Below are 21,973 nucleotides of genomic sequence, written 5' to 3' on the forward strand. Positions count from 1 at the left end.
CCTTTGTCTCCTAGAGACCTCAAGACTCGAGCTTGGGTCCGCCAAGCAGGTTTTGCTGACCAAAAATGGCCAGAGGCTAATCTGAAGTCTCCAGGCAGTTCTCTTTTGAGGACTCTATCAACCTGGAGGATGGGGCCTCCTTTAACAACAAAGGGATCTTGGTTTCAGGTAGTGGAAAAAGGGTGTGGGAGGAGGGTGAGGTTTTAGTCACAGGCAGCCCAGCCCAAACACTGGATCTCAGAAGATATTAGACCTCAAAAAGAAATAGTGTTGGAACGAAACAGTGATTTGGAGGCATGGGCAGAACCATTTTGAAGGAGGTTGCCATAGTAGATCCTCACAGCCATTTCTGGGAGACCATTGCAGCTAATCCAGCATCAAGCACTGACTTAGCCAGCAGTCTGGAGCGCAACACCGCTTTCCTCACCATGCACGGCATGGAACAGGAGTCTGAGAGGTGTCATTTGGATGCTCTTGCTAGTCATCTGAAGACTCCTGTTATGGCCACCCTTTGTGACGGCAACTGGGGAATCTGACCAGCCAGCCTCTGTTGAAGAGGAGCAGGAGAGAGGACGGGCTGTGTGCTCTCCTCCTCTGGAAATCACTGACTGTGGTAGTTGCACCTTGGAAGGTCCCACCAGGGTGGAGTTGTAATGGCAGGTATCATCAGGGCACAGCCTGCCTTTCGCAGGAACTCTTAAAATGAATGCAGCTTATTCTGGTGCAGAAGTCCTCTCCTGAAGGAATGGAGTGCTCTGTGAGTAACTCCTTGATATCACCAGCCCTGCAGCCGCAATGGAGTTTTCATCTTAACCATAATTTTTCCTGTTTGCCCATCAGACTGAGAAATCTGTGCCTTCCTTCAGATCAGAGATCACCTTGGGAAAGCAAGAGCACAAAGTACCCATTTTTTATTGTTCAGCTTATCAAAAGAAAAATCCCACTGATTCCCTTGTTTTTTAATGTGTAAGACTCAGATGAGGTTGGTTTTGCACTGTGTTACCTGAAATAGTGGAAGAAGAAAACTTAACATACAGTTAGTCCCTAGAGAATATGAGCGGCCGCTACAGTTGAAAACAAGGATTTATCTGGTCAGCCAATTCACTGGAGACTTTTTTCTAAATCTGGGTGTCTCCAATAGATCCTCATGCAGATTTTTTAATATCTGGTAAGGACTGATGCCACATTGAAGAATTTCCCAATGAGGGTCCTAACGGACAGCCAGCTTTCCTCTATCCAGCCACCTTTGCTTAACAGTAGTAAGGGATATACCTCTTTGTCAAGTATGACTGGAACTGATTGACTTTTCCAAAATTGTGGAGGGAGGGGGAATGGTCCAACAAATCAGCTAACAGACAGCCAAACACCACTGTGTGGAGACACAGACAGCCTCAGCATGTTTAATTTCCACTGGAAACACAGTTTAAAATGTTCTAAAGCAACAACTGTGTGGCATAAGTAAGAAAGGGTTTCCTACACAGGCATGATACCATGACTGTGTCCAGACCCCTTCTGATACAGATAAATACACTTGCTGTCAACACAGTTTTCAGACTTGATTGCTCAGGTTGCTGTGCTACCGAGAATTTGGCACTTTTTATCTCCTTTACACCAACGTTGTTAGGAATGATGCCATTTGTAATGTGAGAAGCCAAACAAAACCACATTGTCAGCAACACACGCAAAGTGTTCTTGTGATTACCTTCCTGTCCCCATAATGGTGACTGAGATGGGTGAACTCACTAGTCAGTGTTGTTGCTCGGTATTAAAGCAGCAGGTAAAAGCGTAGTGTTGGAGGTTTGGTTGGCCAGATCAGTGTTTCAGGGGCAATATAAGTTTTAAAAATCCTCAAGGCTGGGGCAGATACTTATGCACAGGCTCGTCTTTTTGCCCTCACTCTGCTTTCATTAGAGAGCAGTGCTGCTGAAACTTCTGATTTTCAGTTGCATGTCCACTGAAAGTCTCTGCAGAATGGCAAAGGTGAACAGGAGAACAGAGAGAGTGAAGAATTGTGAAGTGCAGAAGTATTGCGTGGTGTCAAATTATCAACGATTCATCGATTCATTAGCTGTCGTTAGGCTAGGCACATCCCTTCCTTTGCTGGCTCTCAGCTGGGACTGGAGTCCCAGGCTAACTGGGTTGCCTTGCCTGTGGTTTACAAACCACCCAGCTCACCAGCAGCAAGCTCAGTGGAAGGCTCGGTAGATCCATCTCGGTGTCCCGTCCCCATGGCGCTCTGGATTGGAGCAGTGGGAAGGGTGCAGAGCCAGCAAGAGGTGAGGGGCTGAGGGCAGAGATGCCCTGATGGCCACCCGATTTCGCTTCCTGACAGGATACACTGTGATGATCTCTAGACACTCTGTAGGTTATTTCTGGTACTTTCCAAATAATGTTGTTTTAACTATAACCTTTACGTTGAATTTCCTGCCATTCGTATACGTGCGCTTCTCAAAACTACACGTTGTTCTATATCTGCCGTTATTTTCCCCTTAAATTGTGTTTCTACTCCGAAAAAAGTCTGTAAAAAATGGCCCTACGGGGAACCACTGTTTAGTCTATCAGTGAGCTCTGTATTAAATTACCAGTCTAAAAGAGGCTTTGCTTTGTATCAAAATGGCAATCTTGGGCCGACGTTAAAGAAGGTTTTTTTTTCCCTCCTGCTCCATCATCCCTAGGGATATTGCTGCTATAGGCTAACCGCTTCTCCCAGGTTAATTTCTACCATCATGTTTAAGCGGAGAGTCATTTAAGCAATGGAGTTTAAGATCTGGAATCAGGTACCACACCAGAGTAACCATGCTGGGCAACAAGCGTAAAGCCCACCTACACAGCAGAAGATATTCCTGCGTTTCTTCACTTCCAACTTCTGTCCCACAGAGAGTGTCCTGATAGATCTGCCTGATAAAAGCAGAAGACATCAAATATTCACCTGAATACATAAAAAGTTCGACAATAGGATTTCCCTCGCCCTGCAGGCAATGGAAGAACATAGGTAAAAGTGCTAGGAAGCTGAGACGTTTGCAGGCACTCTCACCCGCGGCAAGTCTGGGGCCACAGGTGGGAGTGGATGGAGGAGGTGTTCACTTTCACTCCCTGACAGTGATGGTCACGGGCCCAGAGAAGTGGGCGAAAAAGGGTGAGAGGGGAAGCATGCTACTTTCGAGCAGTTTCACTCTTAGCCTGCCTGACACACAGCTACGAACTTATGAGCATGAGCACGGGACAGTCACAAGATGTCCCCGCTTAGGACCTGAGCCCTGGCTCTTCATTACATTTGGGTTGAAGTAGACAGTGTCAAGACTTTGGTCTGAAGGGCTGGAGCCCACACAGCAGGCTCAAGGCTTAAGAGAGCTCCTGATTGTGGATACCTGCCTCCCTGATGGGTGCTTGTGGTCCCACAAGGGCTGCTCAGACCTGGAGTGTCTCCCTTGAGACACTCATGGAAGACCTGGCTGTCACCCTGGGCCTGGCACTCTGTGTCCCTCAGCACCCTTGGGCTCAGCAGCAGGGAGGAAGGCCAGTACCTATGCCCTCGTCTGTGCTTGTGGTCGTAGTGTGTGAGGCACAGCAGGCGTCTGAGCCACAGCAGTGTGGCAAGTAGTCTCTGTCAGCTGAATTGTGGCATCTGTGTATGCAGATGGCCTCAGCCTGGCACACCTGCCATGGAAAACTCACCAGTGTGAACTGGAAGGAAGGTGGCGTACCCATGGGACTATCGATGTATTTGTACAGCTCTCACATCCTCTCTGCGTCTCAATTTCCACAGCAGAGAAAGGGGCGTAAAGAACATCTTCCCATCTTTGTCAAGGACTGAGATTCGCAGACCAGGCAACAGATACTGCATCGCGCGCAGGTGCCCACTGCCCAGGTCTGTAGGGACATTATTGACTTCTAGTATTAAAATATGTCTGTGCAAGTCCCTGAGGGTTGCCCTGGCATTGAACGCCAAAGATACATGGCCAGAGTGCCTACTAACTTGCTCACAGACCTGTGTTGAAGAGGGAGCGTCTGTGCAAGTTACATGATCTACAGGAGGGCAGCATTAGATTCAGAGACCAGCCTTACAGCAAACCTAAGCTCGAGCAAGATAATGACCTGAATGCTGGCTGATTTGCTATTCAGCACCAGCGACTGCTCTCATCCTTGAGGGAAATTATTACCTTGTTACCTGGGCAGTCTTGGAAAGATAAAGCCCTGCTCTGTTTTGCAGCCTGCCAATGTGTTACATCTCTCTCTATTAAAGTTAGAGGGCTTGTGTGCAAATGCTTGACAAGCCTAATATGAAGCAATGATGGCTTCCAGACCTAATAAATTGAGAAGAATTCAGAGATTTATTGTACATTCAAAATTGCCTTAAGGCAAGGCATGATACTGCAAGGAGATTGTTGAGAATAAACCCTCAGGTACTTTAATTAGCAAGGCTTGCTCCCAATTTAATCACATTTCCCTTCCTTCTCTAGAGGAAAAAATCATTACAACCACCCCCATTCTGCTCAGAGCTCTCCTTGCTCCTTCTCCGTTTTCTTCATCTCTGTGCCTGAGCAGTTTCTAGAAAGGGAGTTAATTAGATTGTTGATTTTGTTTTAAAATATGCTCGATGACGTCATGCTTATCCAAAGGCCAACCCCCTGCTCCTCCTTAAGCCCTTCTGGGGGTTACTGATTTGTGACTATGGCAATTATTACCTTTCATGTCATTAAAATGCGTGAACAGAAATGACTTGTTTGGAGGCAGCTGCTTGTCTCCCCACAGCTCGGTGCTCAGGAATTGTGCTCCTGTCTCTCCCCGGGGCTCAGTCAGGAGAGCCATTTTTTCCCCTTCTCTGTGCTTTCCCAGGTTCAGCACTCCCCATTTACCCCTCTAACACTGCAGTTCACTTTTTCTTCCCCAACTTGGGAGGCAGAAGATATGGTGAGAAAAGCAATGGCCGCAACCAGTGTGCCTGGATGGAAGGAATGGAAGGGAACGGTGAAGTCCACAACCTGACCCAAGGACTTGAGGGCACTTCACTCCCCCAAGTGATGTACTGCCTTGTGAAACAGGTCAGCCCAAAGGGCTCCTCATCCCTCTTGAGAGCCCACCTCTGTCAGGGTTTTAGCTGGGAGCACTTTTCCTCCTAGGGAGTCCTACTTTGAGGTGAACTGCCTGTAGTAGAGCAGCTCTGCAGCTTGGTGAGGCTTTGGGTATGTCTGCGTGCAACTGAAGAACCCGTTTTCTGGCTACAGGGGCTGGAGTAGGAAAGGCTGCTTGTTACCAGAGACTGCTAACCAGATGCCGGTGAACACTGCAAGACCCCCACTTGGAGAAAAAACAAGCAGTGTGGAAATTACTATTTTCCTTACTATGGTCTCTGAGGAGCCTGAAGGTGCTCCTTGAGAGACGTGACACAGAGCCCTTTACATGTGATACATTTCAGGTTCGTTGCTATAACACAAAGCCCAAGCCGCATCTCACCACATCTGCCCCATTGACTGTATTTGGGAAACGGGATGTGGAGGTCTCAGGGGAAATGGGACTTTGTTCCTTGAGAGAAAGATAAGACCAGGGCATTACTTTCCTCCTCTTCTGTTCCTGAGAGTGGAATGCATGGACAGGAGGGGAATGCCCTTCTGAATATCACCATTCCCTGTTGCTCCAGTACCTCCCGCCTAAGAAGCAGGAAAGGGCACTGAGCATTGAAGCAGTTCATAATTTCATCCTCCCTCTCTGCAGCTCAAAAGAGCAATTGCAGCTCTCGCAGCCAGCTAGGAGGGCTATTTTGGGCAGGGTGCCATGCCCCACAGTCGGGAGCTGGCTGTGGAGAAGGTCTCGGGGGGGGGGGGGGGGGGGGGGCATGCCCTCTGCCTGCACCTGTGCACACATTCGTGCACACAAACACGGACACACGCAGCTGCAGCCAAGTGGGGAAACACGGAGGGGATCAAGCACTTGGCTCCACTCGAATGCTTACCCTGGAAACAGGCCAAGGACAACACGTGTCGGCAGGCACCGGGGTCCCTTCCCTTAGCCACGGTCTACCGCAGGTGAGACTTTAATCCTAAGGGGAAGTTTGCCCTGTTGCTTTTATGTCTCAAGGACGAGGGTGTCAGTACATTTCCCCAGTGCTGACCTTCCCTGTACCCCAAAAGAAAGGATCCCACTTTTCTCCCTACTCTCCCCACCCGCTTTGCAGGCAGCAGGTTCCTTCATCAGAGATGCTCAGCGTCCAGAGGGAAGGTGGCTGTTGAAAAGGACTGCTCAGGGTTTTTTTCCTTCCCCTTTTGTCTTGGAAATGATGCTGGCAGCCTGGTGCAGTATCTCTCCCTCCTTCCCCCCTCCCCTGCCTCAGCCCCCATGAGGGGGGAGGAAAAGCGTGGGCGGTGGAAGGAGTTGTGGTCCCCAGATGTGTGAATTGTTGCCGAGTAGAAATAGCGCGCTGCGGACAAACAGCAGAGCAGCTCAGCCGAGAGCCATCGCTTTGGGCTTGCGTCACTGACCTTTTCCTCTCGCCCTTCTCAGTCCTCACCTGACCCTCCCACTGCTTCCCCTGCACTTTGCACTCAGAGCTCTCTGCACAGACCTCCGAAATGGTGAGGAGGGCTGGCATAGGAATGTAGAGGAGGGGGGGAGTGGAAAAAGAAAAAAAAAGCCCTGCAGCAAAGGGAAGGCAATGCGTTGATCCTCTTTCCATTTCCCCAGAGCTCAGGCTGCCAGCCTGCAGGACAAGAGAGTTGTGGGCTGAGCAACACACCACTGTCCCTGCCTGGTCTAGCCATTGCGATGGAAGCATGGCTGTTCTGCCTCCACAGCTGGCAGGGTTGGGGATGAGGGAGGAGAAGCAAGCCTGTCCTAGGGTCAGGGGAGTGCTTCAGACTCTGGCATATCATGAACAAATGGAATTTAAAAAAAAAAAACATTTCAAAGCCTTGCAGGATGAAGCTTGAAACGTGGTAGAACTATTAAAAGCCTGTGTAAGTCTTCTCAAGAGTCAAACAATGCCACCAGCATACCGCATGGAGAGAAGTGGGAGTCAGGATGAAGCAAGGGCTTGGGAAGTGTTTTGGACTGGGTGTAGAATGGTAATTCTGTGAGCCCTTGGCCCAAAAGATCTGCTGAATTGCTGTTCGTGGCTGCAGGGGACAGGGCTTGGTTACCTGGGAAGTCCTTTCTTCTGATCTGCCCCATTCCGCAACTTCAGTGGAAGAATTGAAGACATGGGGGGGGGGGGGGGGGGAGTGTCTGTAGGGGCAAATGGGGGATGCCACGAGCCCAGAAAGCATGTGTGGGGCAAACAGGAGAATACAGTAAGCCTCAGGCAACCCATGGAAGATGCTTTGCCCAAGTCTTCCTCTAGGACATTGTTGTGTCCAACACCTAGAAAGTAGTCAGGACTTCAGAGCAGGGGACCAGAACGGTGAAAATGATGCCTGCAGGATGGGTGTCCGTTAGACAGGAGACCTGTTGTCTTCCTTCCTCTCCCTGGGCATTTTCTTCCCCTGGCTACTTTGAGGGCAACTGTCCTCAATAGCAACCCGTGAGGCTCGGACACATCTCCTGCCTCAGAGGTGCACTGCAGTTGGCATTGTCTGGGCTCCCTGGCAGTCAAGGCACCTCAGCAGCTTTGAGGTTGATGCAGGTCAGCCTCACTTCTCAAAGGCATGGATGCAAGTAGGTTAAAGTGAATCAAAAAACAACCCAGCCCCCCGCCTCCCACTCACCCAGGGCTGGATTTCCAGCCTTCCCAGGTGGAATGGGAGCCCGCTGCTCCTTAGCTCCTCCAACCCAAGAGTTCTCCATCCTGCTCCCTCCCATTTTAGACATTGCAAACAGCGACTGGGAAAGGTGTGAGATTTTGCAGTAATTCCCTGGTCATTCGTGAGTTAAGTGACAGAAACTCAAGAGATGGGACGGTCTGTGGGCTAAGAAACTGTCAGAAGCCTGTGATTTAACCCTGGCACTCACTGTGGTATAACTGCAGGGAGAAAGATCACAGAGTGCTTGTGGGAGAAGGGGGAGGCATGTCATGAGATGAGGGAGCTGTGCTTGTACCGAAAAGGCCTGGCACCTCAGCCCCCCTCCTGATAGCATCTTCAGAGTGAGCCGGGCTTGAAAAGGGCAACAGTTTCCGTTGGCAGGAAGGCGAGAGTTGTCCATATGGGGCTGGTATGTGATGTGCGTGTGTATACATGTGTGGGTGTCATAGCAGAGTGTGCACCGAGCTGGCCTCTGAAGCCCAGCATGGCTTGGCAAATGTCCGTTTTCCCACCGTAGGTCTGAGGAACGATCACCCTCGGCAATGCAGCCGTGCCCCACCATCCACACAGCCACGGGCAGGGTCCTCATCCAGCCCTTTTGGCCCAACAGCAGGTCCCAGCCAGGAATGGGAATGGGAAGGTGAGAAAAAGATTTGGGGGTAGGTTCAACCCATTGCCAGCATCTGGCCGCCATGTGCTGGATGGAGAGAGGCAGGGGCTCTGCTTACCACGCTGGGTGATGGTAGCTGGGGCGTTGCATCACCCTCTCTCCCTCCCTGGACTCTGGGAGATAAACAAGGCTGAGGTGAAGTGAAGCAGGTTGTCTGGGTGGCTTGGGAGGGGAGGAGGGACAGCAGGCTGGAGCAGAGGGAAAACCTGCTATGGTACGGTGGCAGCAGCCCCCAGAATGGTGCACAAATCCCTGACGTGGGGCAGACCCTGCGCCATGGCTGGCACCCGGGGTGAGGCTCGAGGGTCTGCCAGAGACCTTTCCCATGGCTGCCCCACCTGTGACAAAGGGTCAGGGGACATGCAGGGCCGGGTCCTGCCATGCTGTGCCCCTGCTCCCCCAGTGCTTTGGGTGCAGGCACGTCCACCTGTGCTCATCTGAGTGCCCCTAGTAGGATCAAAGGTCTTCTTTTATATTCCTTTTCTTGCCCTTCTTCTCTCTGACCCCTTCCCGCAGCTATCACGGGGCAAGGAGCTATTGCAGGGCCTTCATCTTCTCCTGAGCTGGCCCTGAGCTGGCCCTGAGCTGTGCTTTCTTCCCCAGGAACAGCACCACATTCTGCCCTTTACCTCCTCTTTCCCATTTCTCCACCACCCCACCCCCCCCTTTCATACCTGCAAGACCACAAACCCACAGGAAGCCAGTTTAAAGGGCCAACCCTTTGGCAGATACCTTGAACAAGCTTGAGACGCAGCCGCAGAGCCCTTTGCAGCAGAGCCTGGACCTGTCTTTCAGGGGAAAACAGAGGCACGGCCCCAGGGGTAGTGCTGTAGCTGCCCACCCCAGGGCATGCTTCTTGATTTGCTTGGGAAAGAGGTACTGGCTGTCACCAGCCCCAGGCTCACATAACCAGAGCAGCCCCATTGCATGGAAAAGGACCCAGCCCTGGGGAGAATGAAGGGAATGGAAATCTTGTGGCCTTCAGGGCACGGCTGCACCCGCTGGCAGGGCAGCAGGGCTGGTCTGACCCAGTTTAGGCTGCGTTCCTTCAACAGCGTTGCAGGGTTCACCTTGCCTGAGCTGAGCCTCACCTACAGCAACTCCCCAGTTGGGCATCCATGGTGTGATAGGTGGCACTGGGTACAGACCCCGCCTGTCGCCACGCATCTTAGCTCCAAGGGATTTGGCTGAAGAGACTCTTCAGGTGGCATTTTCCTCTCCAAGTTGGCAGGCTGAAGGATTGAATCATAGAAAACTTTTCTAGAAGGTCTGGCCACACGTTTCCGCTCCTCCCTCTTCCCTTACTCCTCACCTTTTGTAAGTGTGACAAAGTCACCTCCAATCTACCAGCATCTCACCTCAAGGGGCCAGGAACATGCACAAGCGCAACCCCTGCACTTCCTGAGGACACATTTCTATGTGCTTCCTCAGAAGTAAATAAAAAATGCGAAGAAGTCTGGGCTCCGATCTGACACTATTGCATTTACTAGGAGATATACAGCCCTAGCTCTGGGCCTGATGCAGGACCAAAGAGGCCTGTAAAGATGCGTATGATGATGTTTTCCACCCCTTGCCAAACAAAGCGTCTGGTATACTTCAAACCACAGGAGAAGCTATGCGAAGATGAATTAAGCTCAAAACAGAAGGTCCTATATGGGCATCTTCTCTTGTTTTCTTGTCCATTCCTTCACTTCAGCAGGAGTCCCCTCAGTCCAAACCCCAAAGATGCTAAACAAAACCCCACTTACATCTTCGACTTGCACTGAGACCCCCAAAAGGCATCTCCCTGTCCTTAGGACTCTAGCCCTCCTAGATCTTCCACTCAAGCCTCCAAGTCTTCTCTCTCCCGTCATGTCTCCCCGTTTTCCCCAACTTTATGGGCAATTGCCACTTGTCTTTCCACCTCTGACCTGAACCTCAAGCCTTTCTTTTCACATACAGGTCTTCCAAAAATATGTGTCCCGTTTAACTCTGGAACTGCCACTCGCCCTGTTGTTAGCAAGCGCAAGTGTCTAGTCAACAGTTTAATATCCCTCTTACATCTGTACTTCCTGGCTTTCACCTCTTGGCAGAGAAAAAAGAAACACCACAGGGAAAACAGAAAACACACATGCTTACTAAATACTTGATAGAAGGATGTGCTAAAAAATTCACAGGCTAAAGGGTCTGATCCCCCTTAATAGAACTCCAGCATTAACCCAGCCTTCCTCAATATAATTAATTAAGTACTTGAATCCTAATTCTACAACCCATTGTACTCTCCTGGGTTTTTTTGTAATTTCCAAAGAATCGTTCCTTGAATTTTCTTAAAGCTTTCCCAGCAAAGAGGAGAGGGCTGTCATAAATAGAAGTGTTCAACCAGTAAATATCTTTAAGGTAATGGTTCTCCACAAAGGAAACAGACAGAAGATTGCCAAGGATTTCCCAGGGAAGTTTCAGAGCTGAGTTAGACTTTGTACCTGTTTCTTTCAGGTCAGTGTCTTTTCCATCATGCTATTCAGTGATAATCAGATCTAGAAGGAATAGGTTGGGAGGGAAAAGCAGGTCTAAGTGCAAAACAACCAGGGAAAAAAGTTTAATACCACTGGAAAAAAAAAATATACAAAAGTTCTTGGAGTTCATTTGGTTTTGTAACATAAAGCACCATTAATTCCACAGTACATTACAACTCAGCCTACTACACCTTCCAGAAAGCACCCAATACTCCTGAAATCTGATTTAGCACCAAGGGATTGCATTCTTGTTTAGCACCAAGAAGCCTGTCAAACACACCCTGTGGTCCCCCTGCCCTCCTGTCTCATGTGCATCAGGCACCATCTGGCTGCTCATGGGTAGCACATGAGACCTATCACTGGCATTCAAACACCAAATAGAAAAGGAGGAAGAAGGAAGCTTGTTTCTGGAGATATTCAGTGTTAGAGAGGCTTGCTTCACTTCAGGGAGACAAAGGGGCACTATACACTGTTAATAGACAATATCTGGGTTTGCAGCCTGTTGAGGAAGAGAGAAAGGGATTTGGTCCTGAGCATCACCTCCAGCATACCGCTTCCTCTCTACTGCCTGAAATCCCATCTCGGAGCAATTCCACATGCTTGACTTGCTAAGGGAGGGGAAGAAACTCACAGTCTTCTTTAGTTCCCATGATCCCATCATCACATGTTTCCCTGGGAAAAACCCAGCTTTGCCTCAGCGAAACCTTGTTTTTATACCCCTTGCCTCAGTGACAGTGGTGGGGAGGATCCAAGGCAGAAAGTGTCCAAAACTCATTCCAGTCTGTACAGCTTCCTCAGCAAAGCAGGGAGGGTAAGTAAACAGGGCAAGAGAGAAAATGTCCTGCAATTCTCTCAAGTTCACTTCTAATATTTAGCCTGGGTCCATGTGCCTTTGCCATCCCTGGCTGAGTGTACCGGACCTAGTCCTGTATAATGATGCGTATCTCCTATGGGAGAGCTCTGGTAGTCCCAGGTGCTATAGGCAGAGACCATGGCTTATCATGAGAACGCAGAAGTTTAGATAAGTCAGAAGACTTCATGATCAGTGATGGGCAGAGGAGAAATACAGTTTCTCCTGCTTGTCCTGTCCTGAGACTCAAAAAAGACACCACTCTTGGCACTGCTGTTTACGGGAGCACCACAACGTGTGGAAGTAGGTTTCCCAAAGTGCTGAGTCAGCCTCACCTGCTCCCCCCAGGACCGTAGCAATCCCAGTGAGTGAGAACAGGGTGAGACCAGTAGAAATGGTACTAGAAAACCCTACCGCTGGCATTCCTTTCCCACTGCGACATCTCCAACCTGACAAGAAGAGCGAGGGTTTGTTTTAGCCACATGCTTTTCTCAGTCGCTCTGATGAGATTGCCAGAAAAGGGCACGGAGCGTGTGGCAGGGGAAGCTTTTAACCCTGGGGCGAGGTCCTGTAGTGTCACCTCTATCTCTTTTCCATCACAGAGGCAAAGAGGTGCCAACCTGCCCAGGTTTGGAACTGATTTAACTGCAATTGCCCTTACAGCCTGCAGCTCAGGTTCTGAAACAGCCATCCCTCAATATTAATGTGGGAGAACCACCTTCAGGAGGACAACGTAATGGCATGCAGGAGCCAGGGCCTGACTCTCCCCTCACATCAGCAAGTGTTAGGGATGACTGCCGATACCAATGGAAGGGCATGGGTCCAACCTCTGCCAAAGAAGAGAGCAGATTCGGGTTCACTGCCTGGACTAGCTTCCCGCAGCTGGGGAACCGAGACCGAGTAGCACCCCAGGGGAGGTTTGGGAGGGTTGTGTCTCTCTCTCATTCTGTACTTATGATCCTAGTAGGAATAGAGTGGAGGGCTCTACTGATTCAATGGCAGATGCTTCTGAAGGGTCTGGCTGAGCGTCTGGCCCTTCATCTCTTCAAAGAGGAGGACAATCCCACCAGGCCTAGATTTTACAGCCAACCTGGACTCTGTAACCCAGAAGGGTGTCTAAGGAAAGCCAATGACATACTTCAGAAGGCCAACAGTCCCCTTTTTGGAAAGACAGTATCATCTCTCACCGCTCCTACATCTTCCTTGTGCTACAGGAGGCCATCAGACCCCAGGCCGCTCTCCAGACTACAGGTGTGAGAGGTGACATTAAGGCCATGTTGCAGGCTGCGAAACTGGCATGCCTAGCTGGGATGGAGAGGAACCAGATGCACCCAGGCACTGGGGACTTTCCAGCCCTTTCTACAGGAGTCCTTTGTGTATGAAGCCCCAAGGAGGGACACATCCCCAGGAGCAGCATTTTAGCTTTCCTCCTGCTCTAGGACCCTAAATGCCAGACACAGCTTGCTGGCAGATTTGGAAGAAGCCAATAACCTAAGTTGGGGTGGGGTCATGAGGTGAGAGGGCGAGAGATGGTAGTGTCACACTGTAAGTGGACAGATACAGGCCTGGCTACAAGAGAGCGTGAGGTGGGAGCCAGTGTGGCAAGTTTCACACTCAGTGCCTGAGATTTGACAGGCCCATTTCCAAGTGATTTGCAGTGGTTGTGGGCAGTAAAGAGAGAGAGAGAGGAAGAAGAAAAAAGCCGAAGAGGCCCCAAGGAGGAGGAAAGGCAGTTAGTCAGTGCTGGGCTTGACCAGGTACCCACTGAAGGTGATGTACACATCAACATCGTCACTGTAAATGGCATTCTCCCTCTCCCGCTTGTAGAGCCTCACCCAGATCTCATCATTTTCCTGAAGCTCCAGCATGAGGCTCTGGCTCTGCATGATGCTGCGGTCACTGGGTTGGGCATACAAGATGACTGCCTCTTCTTCGTTGTGCATGATGTGCATGTAGGTCTCCTTGAAGTTCCAGGTGTGGACGTTGAGGCTGAAATAGTAAAGTCCACCTACATAGCAGTAGAATTTGCCATTGAACATGTCGAAGTGGCTGTAGAGGTTGACGAAGACGGTGTCGAAGATCAAGACCTGGAAGCCCTCACTGCTGTGCAGCGCTTTTTTGCGACCAACGGAGAACGCAGCGTACTGATGCTTGCAGGGGTCTCCGGCTGTGCCCATCTGTCCTTTACTGCCCTTCTGGCCCTGGGCACCCCGCTCACCTCGTGGTCCTTCTTTGCCCCATTTCCCTGGCATCCCAGGCTCTCCCCGGTCTCCTTTCTCTCCTACAAGAGGAAGCAGAGGACACAACTCCTGTGTGATACCAGAGGGAGAGGTGGAAGTGGCGGTGAGAAAGCCTAATGAGGAGGCAGAGGATTGCTGAAGGATGGGGCAATGCCAGAAGAAGGAATGCTCCTGAGGGTCACAATATCACTGTGCTTCATGGGAAAGGAGCTAGCAGTGCTCTGGGTGCAACTAGGGACTCTTCTTTTATGAAGCCCCATCTAGTGCGCACACTGTTCTTGCTGTAGGCTGAAGAAGGGGAAGCCTGTGGGAGAATATGACTAGAGAGGTACAATGAGGTGGGTCAGAGGGAAAAGATCCAAGCTGGACTTGGCGGGTGGTGCAGTGTAAGTTAGAGGGCTGGTACTTTGACAATACCGGCATCCTTTGGGCATCCTGTATAATTAATACTGCAGTTCTAACCTGGGGGTTGTGTGTTGCCTGTCACACGCTTGGGCAGGCATCAATACAGGGAGAAAGCAGCACCAGAACGTACTTTGTGTACAGAGAGAAGAGTCGCGGGTGAAAGCAGCCTCCAGATTTGGGTGAAAATCCCAAATTTGTGCCTTTTTCTTTTCCTCCTCTCCATCCCCCGCATGGTATTGCAGGTCCCCCTGCAACACCCCACTCTAGCCCAGGCCTTCATGTGCCCCAGACACAATTCTGAGCTTTGATGGACTGCAGCTATTTCCAGGCTGGGCAGGGAAGGGGGAGCATCTGCCCAGCTAGCCTGGAGGAACCGCAGAGCAACAGTAAGCGAGTGGAGCAGGATCCAACTGGGAACAGGCTTTTGCCAGCAGCAAAGGCTAAAAGGGGAGCCCTGAAGGGAGGAGCTGATCTAAAAGAGGGAGCCTTTTCCCGTTAGCCAAGCCAGCCACAGCAGGGAGGAACGAGCCAGGTCACTGCCAGTTAGCCTGGAGGTGCTTGCAAATAGCTGCTGCCTTCCCTTGCCCTCCTCCCCCTCCAAAATGGAGCTGGAGAAGGTTTCCCCACAGCCTTCCCAGATGCCCATGCCTACCCTCCAAACATGCTTATTTTGCAGCTAGATGGAGACTGCTTCTTCCCTCAGGCACTACAGGACTCTGGAAGTCTGAGACCAGGAAAGTGTCCTCCCAGCTTGGCCAGAGGCTGCCACTGCCACTCCTGTGCTAGCAGGGAGGAAGAACTGGGAGCAGGCAGCATCCCAAGACACAGAGGTCACAGCACAGATATGCACTGACTTCCCTCCCACCCAGGCTACTCTTGATCACCGCACAAAACATCTAAACCCTGGGAACTGGTGTGTGCAGTCACATACCCGTCAGGATGGCATCTGGCTGGCTGTTAGCATAACCAGCATGCCAGCAACCCAGCTGTCACCTCCACCGCGGTGCCACCGGTCTCTGAGCAGATCTTGGCATCCTGGGGCCACGATGGGCACTTACCCTTCAGTATGGTGATGTTGATATAGGGACGGACCTCCGGCATTGGGTAGGGCAAGTGGTAGTGGCTGGGAGGGAGCGGTGGGGCATCTGTGGAAGAGTCCAGTGGGTCACAACAACGCTTGCAAGCACCGGGGGCTGGTTCTGTGGGGTGGGCTTCATCGGTGGGTGCCCCAAGCACAACAAGAGGGAGAAGAAGGAAGGCCAGGGATGCGCGCAGGTGAATTATACCCATGGTGACCTGGGAAGATACGAGGAAGCGCCAGAGTGAGGTATAAGAAGGGGAGGACACGGGGGATGGAGCAGAGATCACCACAAAACGTCTTTCTGTGACTGGAGCCAGGGGTGGGATGAAATGGCATTGTCCTGTGGAGGGAGTTTACATGCTTCAACTCCCTGGAGGTTCAAGGCTGCAATCTGAGTAGCAACCGCATGGCCCAAGAGGATGCCCCACGCCCTTCTGCCCAGACCGATGGAGACTAGGTACTAACTCTGGAAGAAGGCTTGACCCTTACTAGGCAAACCACTGGAGCCATTAGAAGATTCAATCCCCAGCCTGGGACAGAGGAAGGACACATGGCAAGGCCCACAGCGCCTTTAGCAAAAGCATACTCTGGTAGGCTGCTGAATCTGTGGGGAGGGCTGTAAAAAACTTCTCCAGTCCTCCAGTCACTAGGTATCAACTATTTTCGGGAGTCTAACCCAGCAACCCCCCCTGTCCCAGCCGGAGTCCGACCCACATCTCTCTGCAGAGAGGCACCCTCTCCTGTGGGTTGGGAACTTAACTTCAGCCCGCTCCTCCCCCCCCCCCCCCCCCCCAAATCCCATCCCTCTCTGTGCCTCAGCCCCCTCCCACCAACGCTAGTTGTATTCTTAGCCAAACCCCAGCACCTTCCCAAAGGGATGGCCGGCTCCTCCGAGAGCGGCCAGCAATTCCAGGCCTTCGCAGACAGACCAGAGGAGAGCTGCTCCGCTGCAGAGGGTGAAGGAAGCAAATCTCGGAGCAGGCAGCCTGTGGAGTAGCATGCTTACGAAATACAGACGCGCAAACAAGCTGAGAAAGCCCCTCTCCCAGCCTCTGCCCCCCCTTCCCTCTGCCTGCACCCCAGCTTAGCGTGGCAGCTCACCCCAAAGGCTGAGGGCTCCCCTCTGTGCTTCCCAGCCCTTGCTTGCGGGCTCCCCTCCGCCTGCAATGCCGGCCCCCCGGGCCCATGGCTTTAAGAAAGCTGGCTCTTGGCACAGGCACTGCTGAGTGCTGGCTGGGTGAGCAAACTGGGCTTGGACCTGCTCCCTCCCCTCTCCCTCCCTTTCCCTCCCTGGCTTTGGGCGCTCTCCATTGCAAACCGGCTTGGGTTTCGGCGCCTTTTAACTCTTTCCTAGGTAGGGCCTTTTCCTTCTATATGGTTTGGGTTGGTTTTTTTTTTTTTTTTCCCCTCTGCCTTTTTGCTTCCCAACAACCTAGCCTCGATCAGCAAAATGCAGGCAGCACAGATTGCACCCTGTACAAGGAGTGGGCAGGCAGCAGGGCAGTGTCCAACCCTGAGCATCTCAGGATGCGCAAGGTGAGGTACATCGGTGCAAAAGCCAGACTTTCCTTCAGGTGGGATGGTGCAGGACCCTGCCCTCATACCTTTGTGTTAGTGCCTTGTCCCATGCATTAGCCCTTCACTTGGCTGGCCACACTTTCTCCCCAGCTGTGCCTGGCCCACTCATAGTCCCCAAACTTCATCTTTCATTCTCTCCCGCATTGTTTCTTCTCCACGTCACTGTGGACTCTTGTCCCAGGCATGATATTTCTAGCAGGCTCATCTGCCAACTGGGAGAGGCATCAGGTTTTTTTCCCCTCTCTGGACATCCCCTCTCCCTGGGCAGAGGCCCAAGCCTTGCACTCCGGCGCGTGTCATTCCCCGGTCACGTCCCCGGTTAGGTCCCGGCTGAGCAGTTTTCACGGAGGGGTGTGCCTGGCCTGAAGCTGCCAGCAAAGCTGAGGATCTGGAGCAAACCCTGGCCGTGATCTTTGCCCCCAGCCTGGTGCCAAGCTGACATGCTTGTGCTGTTGGGATGAGCACTACGTGGCTGCACCAGAACCTGGGAATGAAGGGCATTTGGGGGGGGGGGGGGGGAGAAGATCATGGGGGAAAGACAGGAGACTTTTCTTACACTGCAGAATCAGTTGGTAAGAGGATTTGGGGGATCCTGCTCTGCAGCAAAACTGGATTTGCGAACTTATACCCTGGGGGGATGCACATATGTATCTGTGGGAGGTAGAAGGAAGGATGGGCAATAGCTCTCTTCTGCGGGGGCCAGAAGTGCCAAGTCAGCACTGCGCCTCCTGCAATTTGCAAGAGGAGCTGGAGAAGGCTCCAAGGTTTCCGAGGGGGAAAGGGTTTTGTGCATATCTACGTGTGCTTGGACTTTTTTTTTTTTTTCCTGTTTTCCTTCTCCCATTTGTTTGGTTTGGGAATGGGAGGCCCCGCTTCCCAGAGAGTGGCTGGCGTTTGGCAGGACCCCAGCACCACTGGAGAAGCAAGCGGAAAACTCTGGGAAAATATGTGCTGCGAGCTGGGGGGAAGGGAGGAAGGGGGGCTGGGAGGCCTGGAGATATTCTCAGGCTGCCTGTCAGCCTGGAGCTCAATGAACATGGAGTGAACATGCCTCCCAGCCAGGGAAGGAAGAGGACCAAGAAATTCACTGCTGTGTTCATGAGTTCCTTGCCAGGCTCCAGCACTGACATGCAATGAGACCCATTGCAAGTTTGCCACGTCTGCCTGTGCCTCAGTTTCCCCTTTTGGAAAATGAGAGGGCGAAAGGTTAGGGCAACACTTCTCATTAATGGAGCCTTGCCAGCCGACAGAAGCGGGTTTCTGTGATCAGTTGTGTTGTCTACTCCTGCCTGCTGCTGGCGGGGATTTCAGCAACTGACAGTACTATTGAAAGCCAATAAATTTTCTGGGGTGCATGAAAACTCAGAGACTGACACTGAAGGCAAAGTTCCTCTCTGTCCCATCATAGCTATTGCAGTGCCTCACTCCCTCAGGTTTTCCTGCCTGGCTTATTTCCAAACATGACATTACCCCCTTTTGCAGCTCTCGGCCTTATGTCTGGCCTCCTCTACCTTTCCAAGGGGAACAGGTAGCAGGGAGGCCATTGTCCTCATTTCCATCTCACGTTTCCATCTGTGCTCCTGAGTTGCCCACAACCAAGCAAACGTTCTTCGTGGAGGACCTCATCAGCTGGGGTCTTTGCCTTTGTCTCAGCTGCCTGCAAAAACAGCTCACAGCGGGCAATGAGCGGGACTTTGTATTTAGTGTCCTGCCTCAGCTGAATAGGGACCAGAGGGAGCCAGCAAACAAAGACTTGCACTGGTGGCACTGCCCAGCTGGGCAGCAGTTTATGCCAGTAAAGACACTTTTGCCAGGGTAATATCGCCCTGCTCCCTAAAGGGAACTAGCTGTACCAGCAACATTTTGCCAGGGCAGCCACATTTGCAGGAGGTTTTGGCTTGTATGGCCGAGTGCTCAAAGATACGAGTTTTGAGAATGCTTTCCAATAACCCTGTGCCAGCCGCGCTTTTAAGTGTAACCCAAGCCTGAAGGCACCTTGTGTGCTCAGCGATCTTCCCTCTCCCTCATCAACACACTCTGCCTTGGAGGCAGCCCAGGGAAGCTCTGGCCAGATTAGACAGCAACAATCCCTGCTCAAAAGCAGCTGCTTCCTCCTCCTTCTATGTTTCCTCCTTTGTCCTGCAACCCCCCCAGCACAGGCAAAGTAGGGGGATAAAGCCTGGCTCTCCCCCAGTGACTGCCTCCATCCTATTAACCCTCTCTACCACAGGTACAGAAGGAAGGAAATGACTTTACAGGTAGACACACCAAACGACTTTGATGTTTTCTCCCCTTTCCAGCCCCTGTGTACAGCTCAGCTCCCCCCGCTGCACATGTGGATCCCCTGCCCTGCTACACATACACACGTACTCGCACCCACCCACAAACACCCACACGCTCGCTCTTCACGCCTCCTCCCTCATCAAAACCTCCGGAGCAAAGGTATCATCCGCACCAAGAGGCAGAGAAACGGCATCTTCTCTTCCCTTTCTCGCCTGCTTCTCCTCCATCGCAGCCGCTTTCCCTTTCCCCTTTTCCCCACCCCTCCGTCCCCGCTCTCCAAGAGCATCGCAAGCCGGGAGGGGAAGCGGAGGACCTCTTACCTCCGCTCCCCTCCGGAGGGGTCCCGCGTTGGGTTCTCCGTATCCTCAGCTGCTCCTGGTTAGGAGCGCGGGGAGGGAGGGCTGGCGGGGCCCAGCTGACTCCAGCCAGATGCTCGCCAAGTGCTCTTATGTAATTACTGTCTTTTCCATCTTGCCTCCCAGGCCTTTGTGCGTGTCTTTCTCCCCCCCCCCCCACTTCAGCCCCAGCTCTGGCCCGTGTCAGACTTGGCTCTCCCTACCTCCCTTCTTCCACCCACCCCGCACAACATCACGATTTGCTCAGCTCAACAGCTGATTCCTTCTGGAAGCAAAGTTCAGGCTTTTGGCTACTGCTGTTGCTACCCTTGGCAAGAGAGCTCATGTGTTTCAAGAGCTGGGAAGCGATGGGCAGCACTGTTCTGTGCTCGCCTCCTCTCCATCACTGCCCCACAGCTGCTGGGTACCTTTGCTTTACCCTTCCCTAGCGCCTGCAAACGGGGAGAGGGACACCTGAGGCACAGAAAGGTGACAGTGGGTTTTTATGCTGCAGTATTTCGGGGTGCCCTCAGGTTACCCTGTAAGAGCAGCTGGCCCTCCACCGTATTGGGTTCACTGATCATCTCTGGCCAGGCTGCCGAGGGGGTTGGGAAGACTAGATGACCTTTAAAGGTCCCTTCCAACCCAAACTATTCTACAGTTCTGTGATCAGATGAATCTTTTCCAGCCTGTGGACTCCACGGCTGTGCACGAGCCTTGTGTAACAGCCAGCCCTTGTTACCCAAGAGCGCCAACACAGTATGAAATTACTGGCTTAGAATATCTTGTACATCTCTGAGGATGGGCAGGCCTGTCGGACGTCAGCTGCCTGGCTACATTTCTCTCCTAACTTCTGCCCATGTGCGGCCTGGACCAACCAGGAACAACGCATTCCATGGCTTTACGCAGGCTGCTGCTGAGTTTGAGGGCACTGCTGCCAGCAGGGATTTCTGCTGTGGGCTGCTCGGCAGCCTGGACTGTCTCACACAGAGATCAAGGCCTGGCAAAGCCGCTACATTTTTTTTGCGGCGCGTTGCTGAAACGCCACGTGGCTGAGGAGCAGCTGGAAGAGCCGTTCACCTTTACTCATCGCTGGGGCAAAGCTGTTGCTAGACCTGGCAGTCTCCAGCACTAAGCATGAAAGCGTGAGCTTGTGTCCCACTTCCCACTGCCCCCGAGACACCGCATGTCTGCCAGACACGGCTGAATGGTGTATCACAGACTGGCTGACACTCTGCATCAGTTGGAGATGCTTTGGGCGCGTCACCCAGGCTGTCCTCCCCATAGGTAGCTTTTCCAGCTTAAGTGTCCCATCTCTTACCCCCACCTTGTGACCCTGCCTGAGAGACCTCTGAGACAAGAAACTGCGACAGTATCCACCCCAAAAATCTGGCAGGTGACTACAAGCGCTAACCCTAGCGCAACCAGCAAGACTTTGTTGCCTTGTAAGCATCTAGGCCCAAGAGCCTGGGTGGGTGGGAGATACCAGGTGACATTGCAGCCTGTTTGAACCAGTTCTTAAAAATAACCTTCAGCCGAGCCTGCTGCTGCCTTCTGCTTATCTACATCTGAATGCATCTGAATGCCTCCTCCTCCCATCCACTCCTGTGTAGACCCAGGAGTTTCTGCCCCTGTGCTGTCCTCTCCTACACACACTCTTAGCCCTGCCCTGAGCAGTTATCAGCAGTCGATCACTACTGGGAGCATCTCAGCTCTCACAAGGAGCGCTGAGAAAGGTGGACAGTGGTTAGGGCACGAAAATTTTCTTCAGAGGTACCCATGAGCTTTCTCACCAAAGGAACAAGCACTTTGTGGCAAGAGGGGGAAGGTGGTGTTTAAGAGCTCACGGAAACTCTTGGATCTGTGACAGGTACTTCCCACTAAGGGAACCACGCTGACACGGGGGGAGGGGGATTGAAACAGAAAGGTTCTACCATCACTTGGTAGCACTGTCCTGAGTCTGGTCCTAAAACCAGTCAACAGGGCAAGAGTCCTGCCATGTTCTCTGGCCATTCGATCCAGCACGAGCGTGTTCATCACTCCATCTTCAAGGCACGGGGCACAGGTGGTGTTCAATACCCACGCAGCGAAGCTCAATGGTTTTCACAGCAACAGATCTCTGCTGCAACTGTATGATGCCTTGCAGTAGCTACAACGCCTCTGAGGGTCTAACAGAGGGGTCTGCATGGATCTCCAGGTCCACAACCTCCATGGTGAACAGGTGGGATTTCCAAGAAGATAGTGGTGCCTCCCTCCGGCACTGGCACTGCCCCACTGCCTGCAAATGGCAGGCAGCCTGCTACTCC

The 21,973-nt window shown here is 52.1% G+C and overlaps 1 protein-coding gene across 2 annotated transcripts; it reads right to left on the reverse strand.

Annotated features, from left to right (window-relative positions):
* Positions 1 to 13,217: 13,217 nt before the first annotated feature.
* Positions 13,218 to 19,693, reverse strand: C1QTNF6 (C1q and TNF related 6). 2 transcript variants are annotated; one of them, XM_049821727.1, is made up of 3 exons: positions 19,653 to 19,693; positions 15,449 to 15,686; positions 13,218 to 14,026 (listed from the first exon to the last, which is right to left on the reverse strand). In XM_049821727.1, exons 2-3 carry the CDS (start codon positions 15,678 to 15,680, stop codon positions 13,479 to 13,481), a joined length of 780 nt encoding a protein of 259 aa, XP_049677684.1. In that variant the 5' UTR covers positions 15,681 to 15,686; positions 19,653 to 19,693; the 3' UTR covers positions 13,218 to 13,478. The 2 variants fall into 2 exon arrangements, with proteins under 2 accessions (XP_049677684.1, XP_049677685.1); XM_049821728.1 differs by lacking the exon at positions 19,653 to 19,693 and adding an exon at positions 16,337 to 16,412.
* Between the last annotated feature and the right edge of the window lie 2,280 nt (positions 19,694 to 21,973).

This window comes from Accipiter gentilis, chromosome 18, assembly GCF_929443795.1.
Source record: "Accipiter gentilis chromosome 18, bAccGen1.1, whole genome shotgun sequence".
Taxonomy (NCBI): Eukaryota; Metazoa; Chordata; class Aves; order Accipitriformes; family Accipitridae; genus Astur; species Astur gentilis.

Coding starts and splice junctions, on each gene's coding strand:
- C1QTNF6 (XM_049821727.1), bottom strand. CDS start 15,680: ATGGGTATAATTCACCTGCGCGCATCCCTGGCCTTCCTTCTTCTCCCT. Junction 14,027..15,448: donor CAACATCACCATACTGAAGG/GTAAGTGCCCAT, acceptor TTCCTCTTGTAG/GAGAGAAAGGAGACCGGGGA.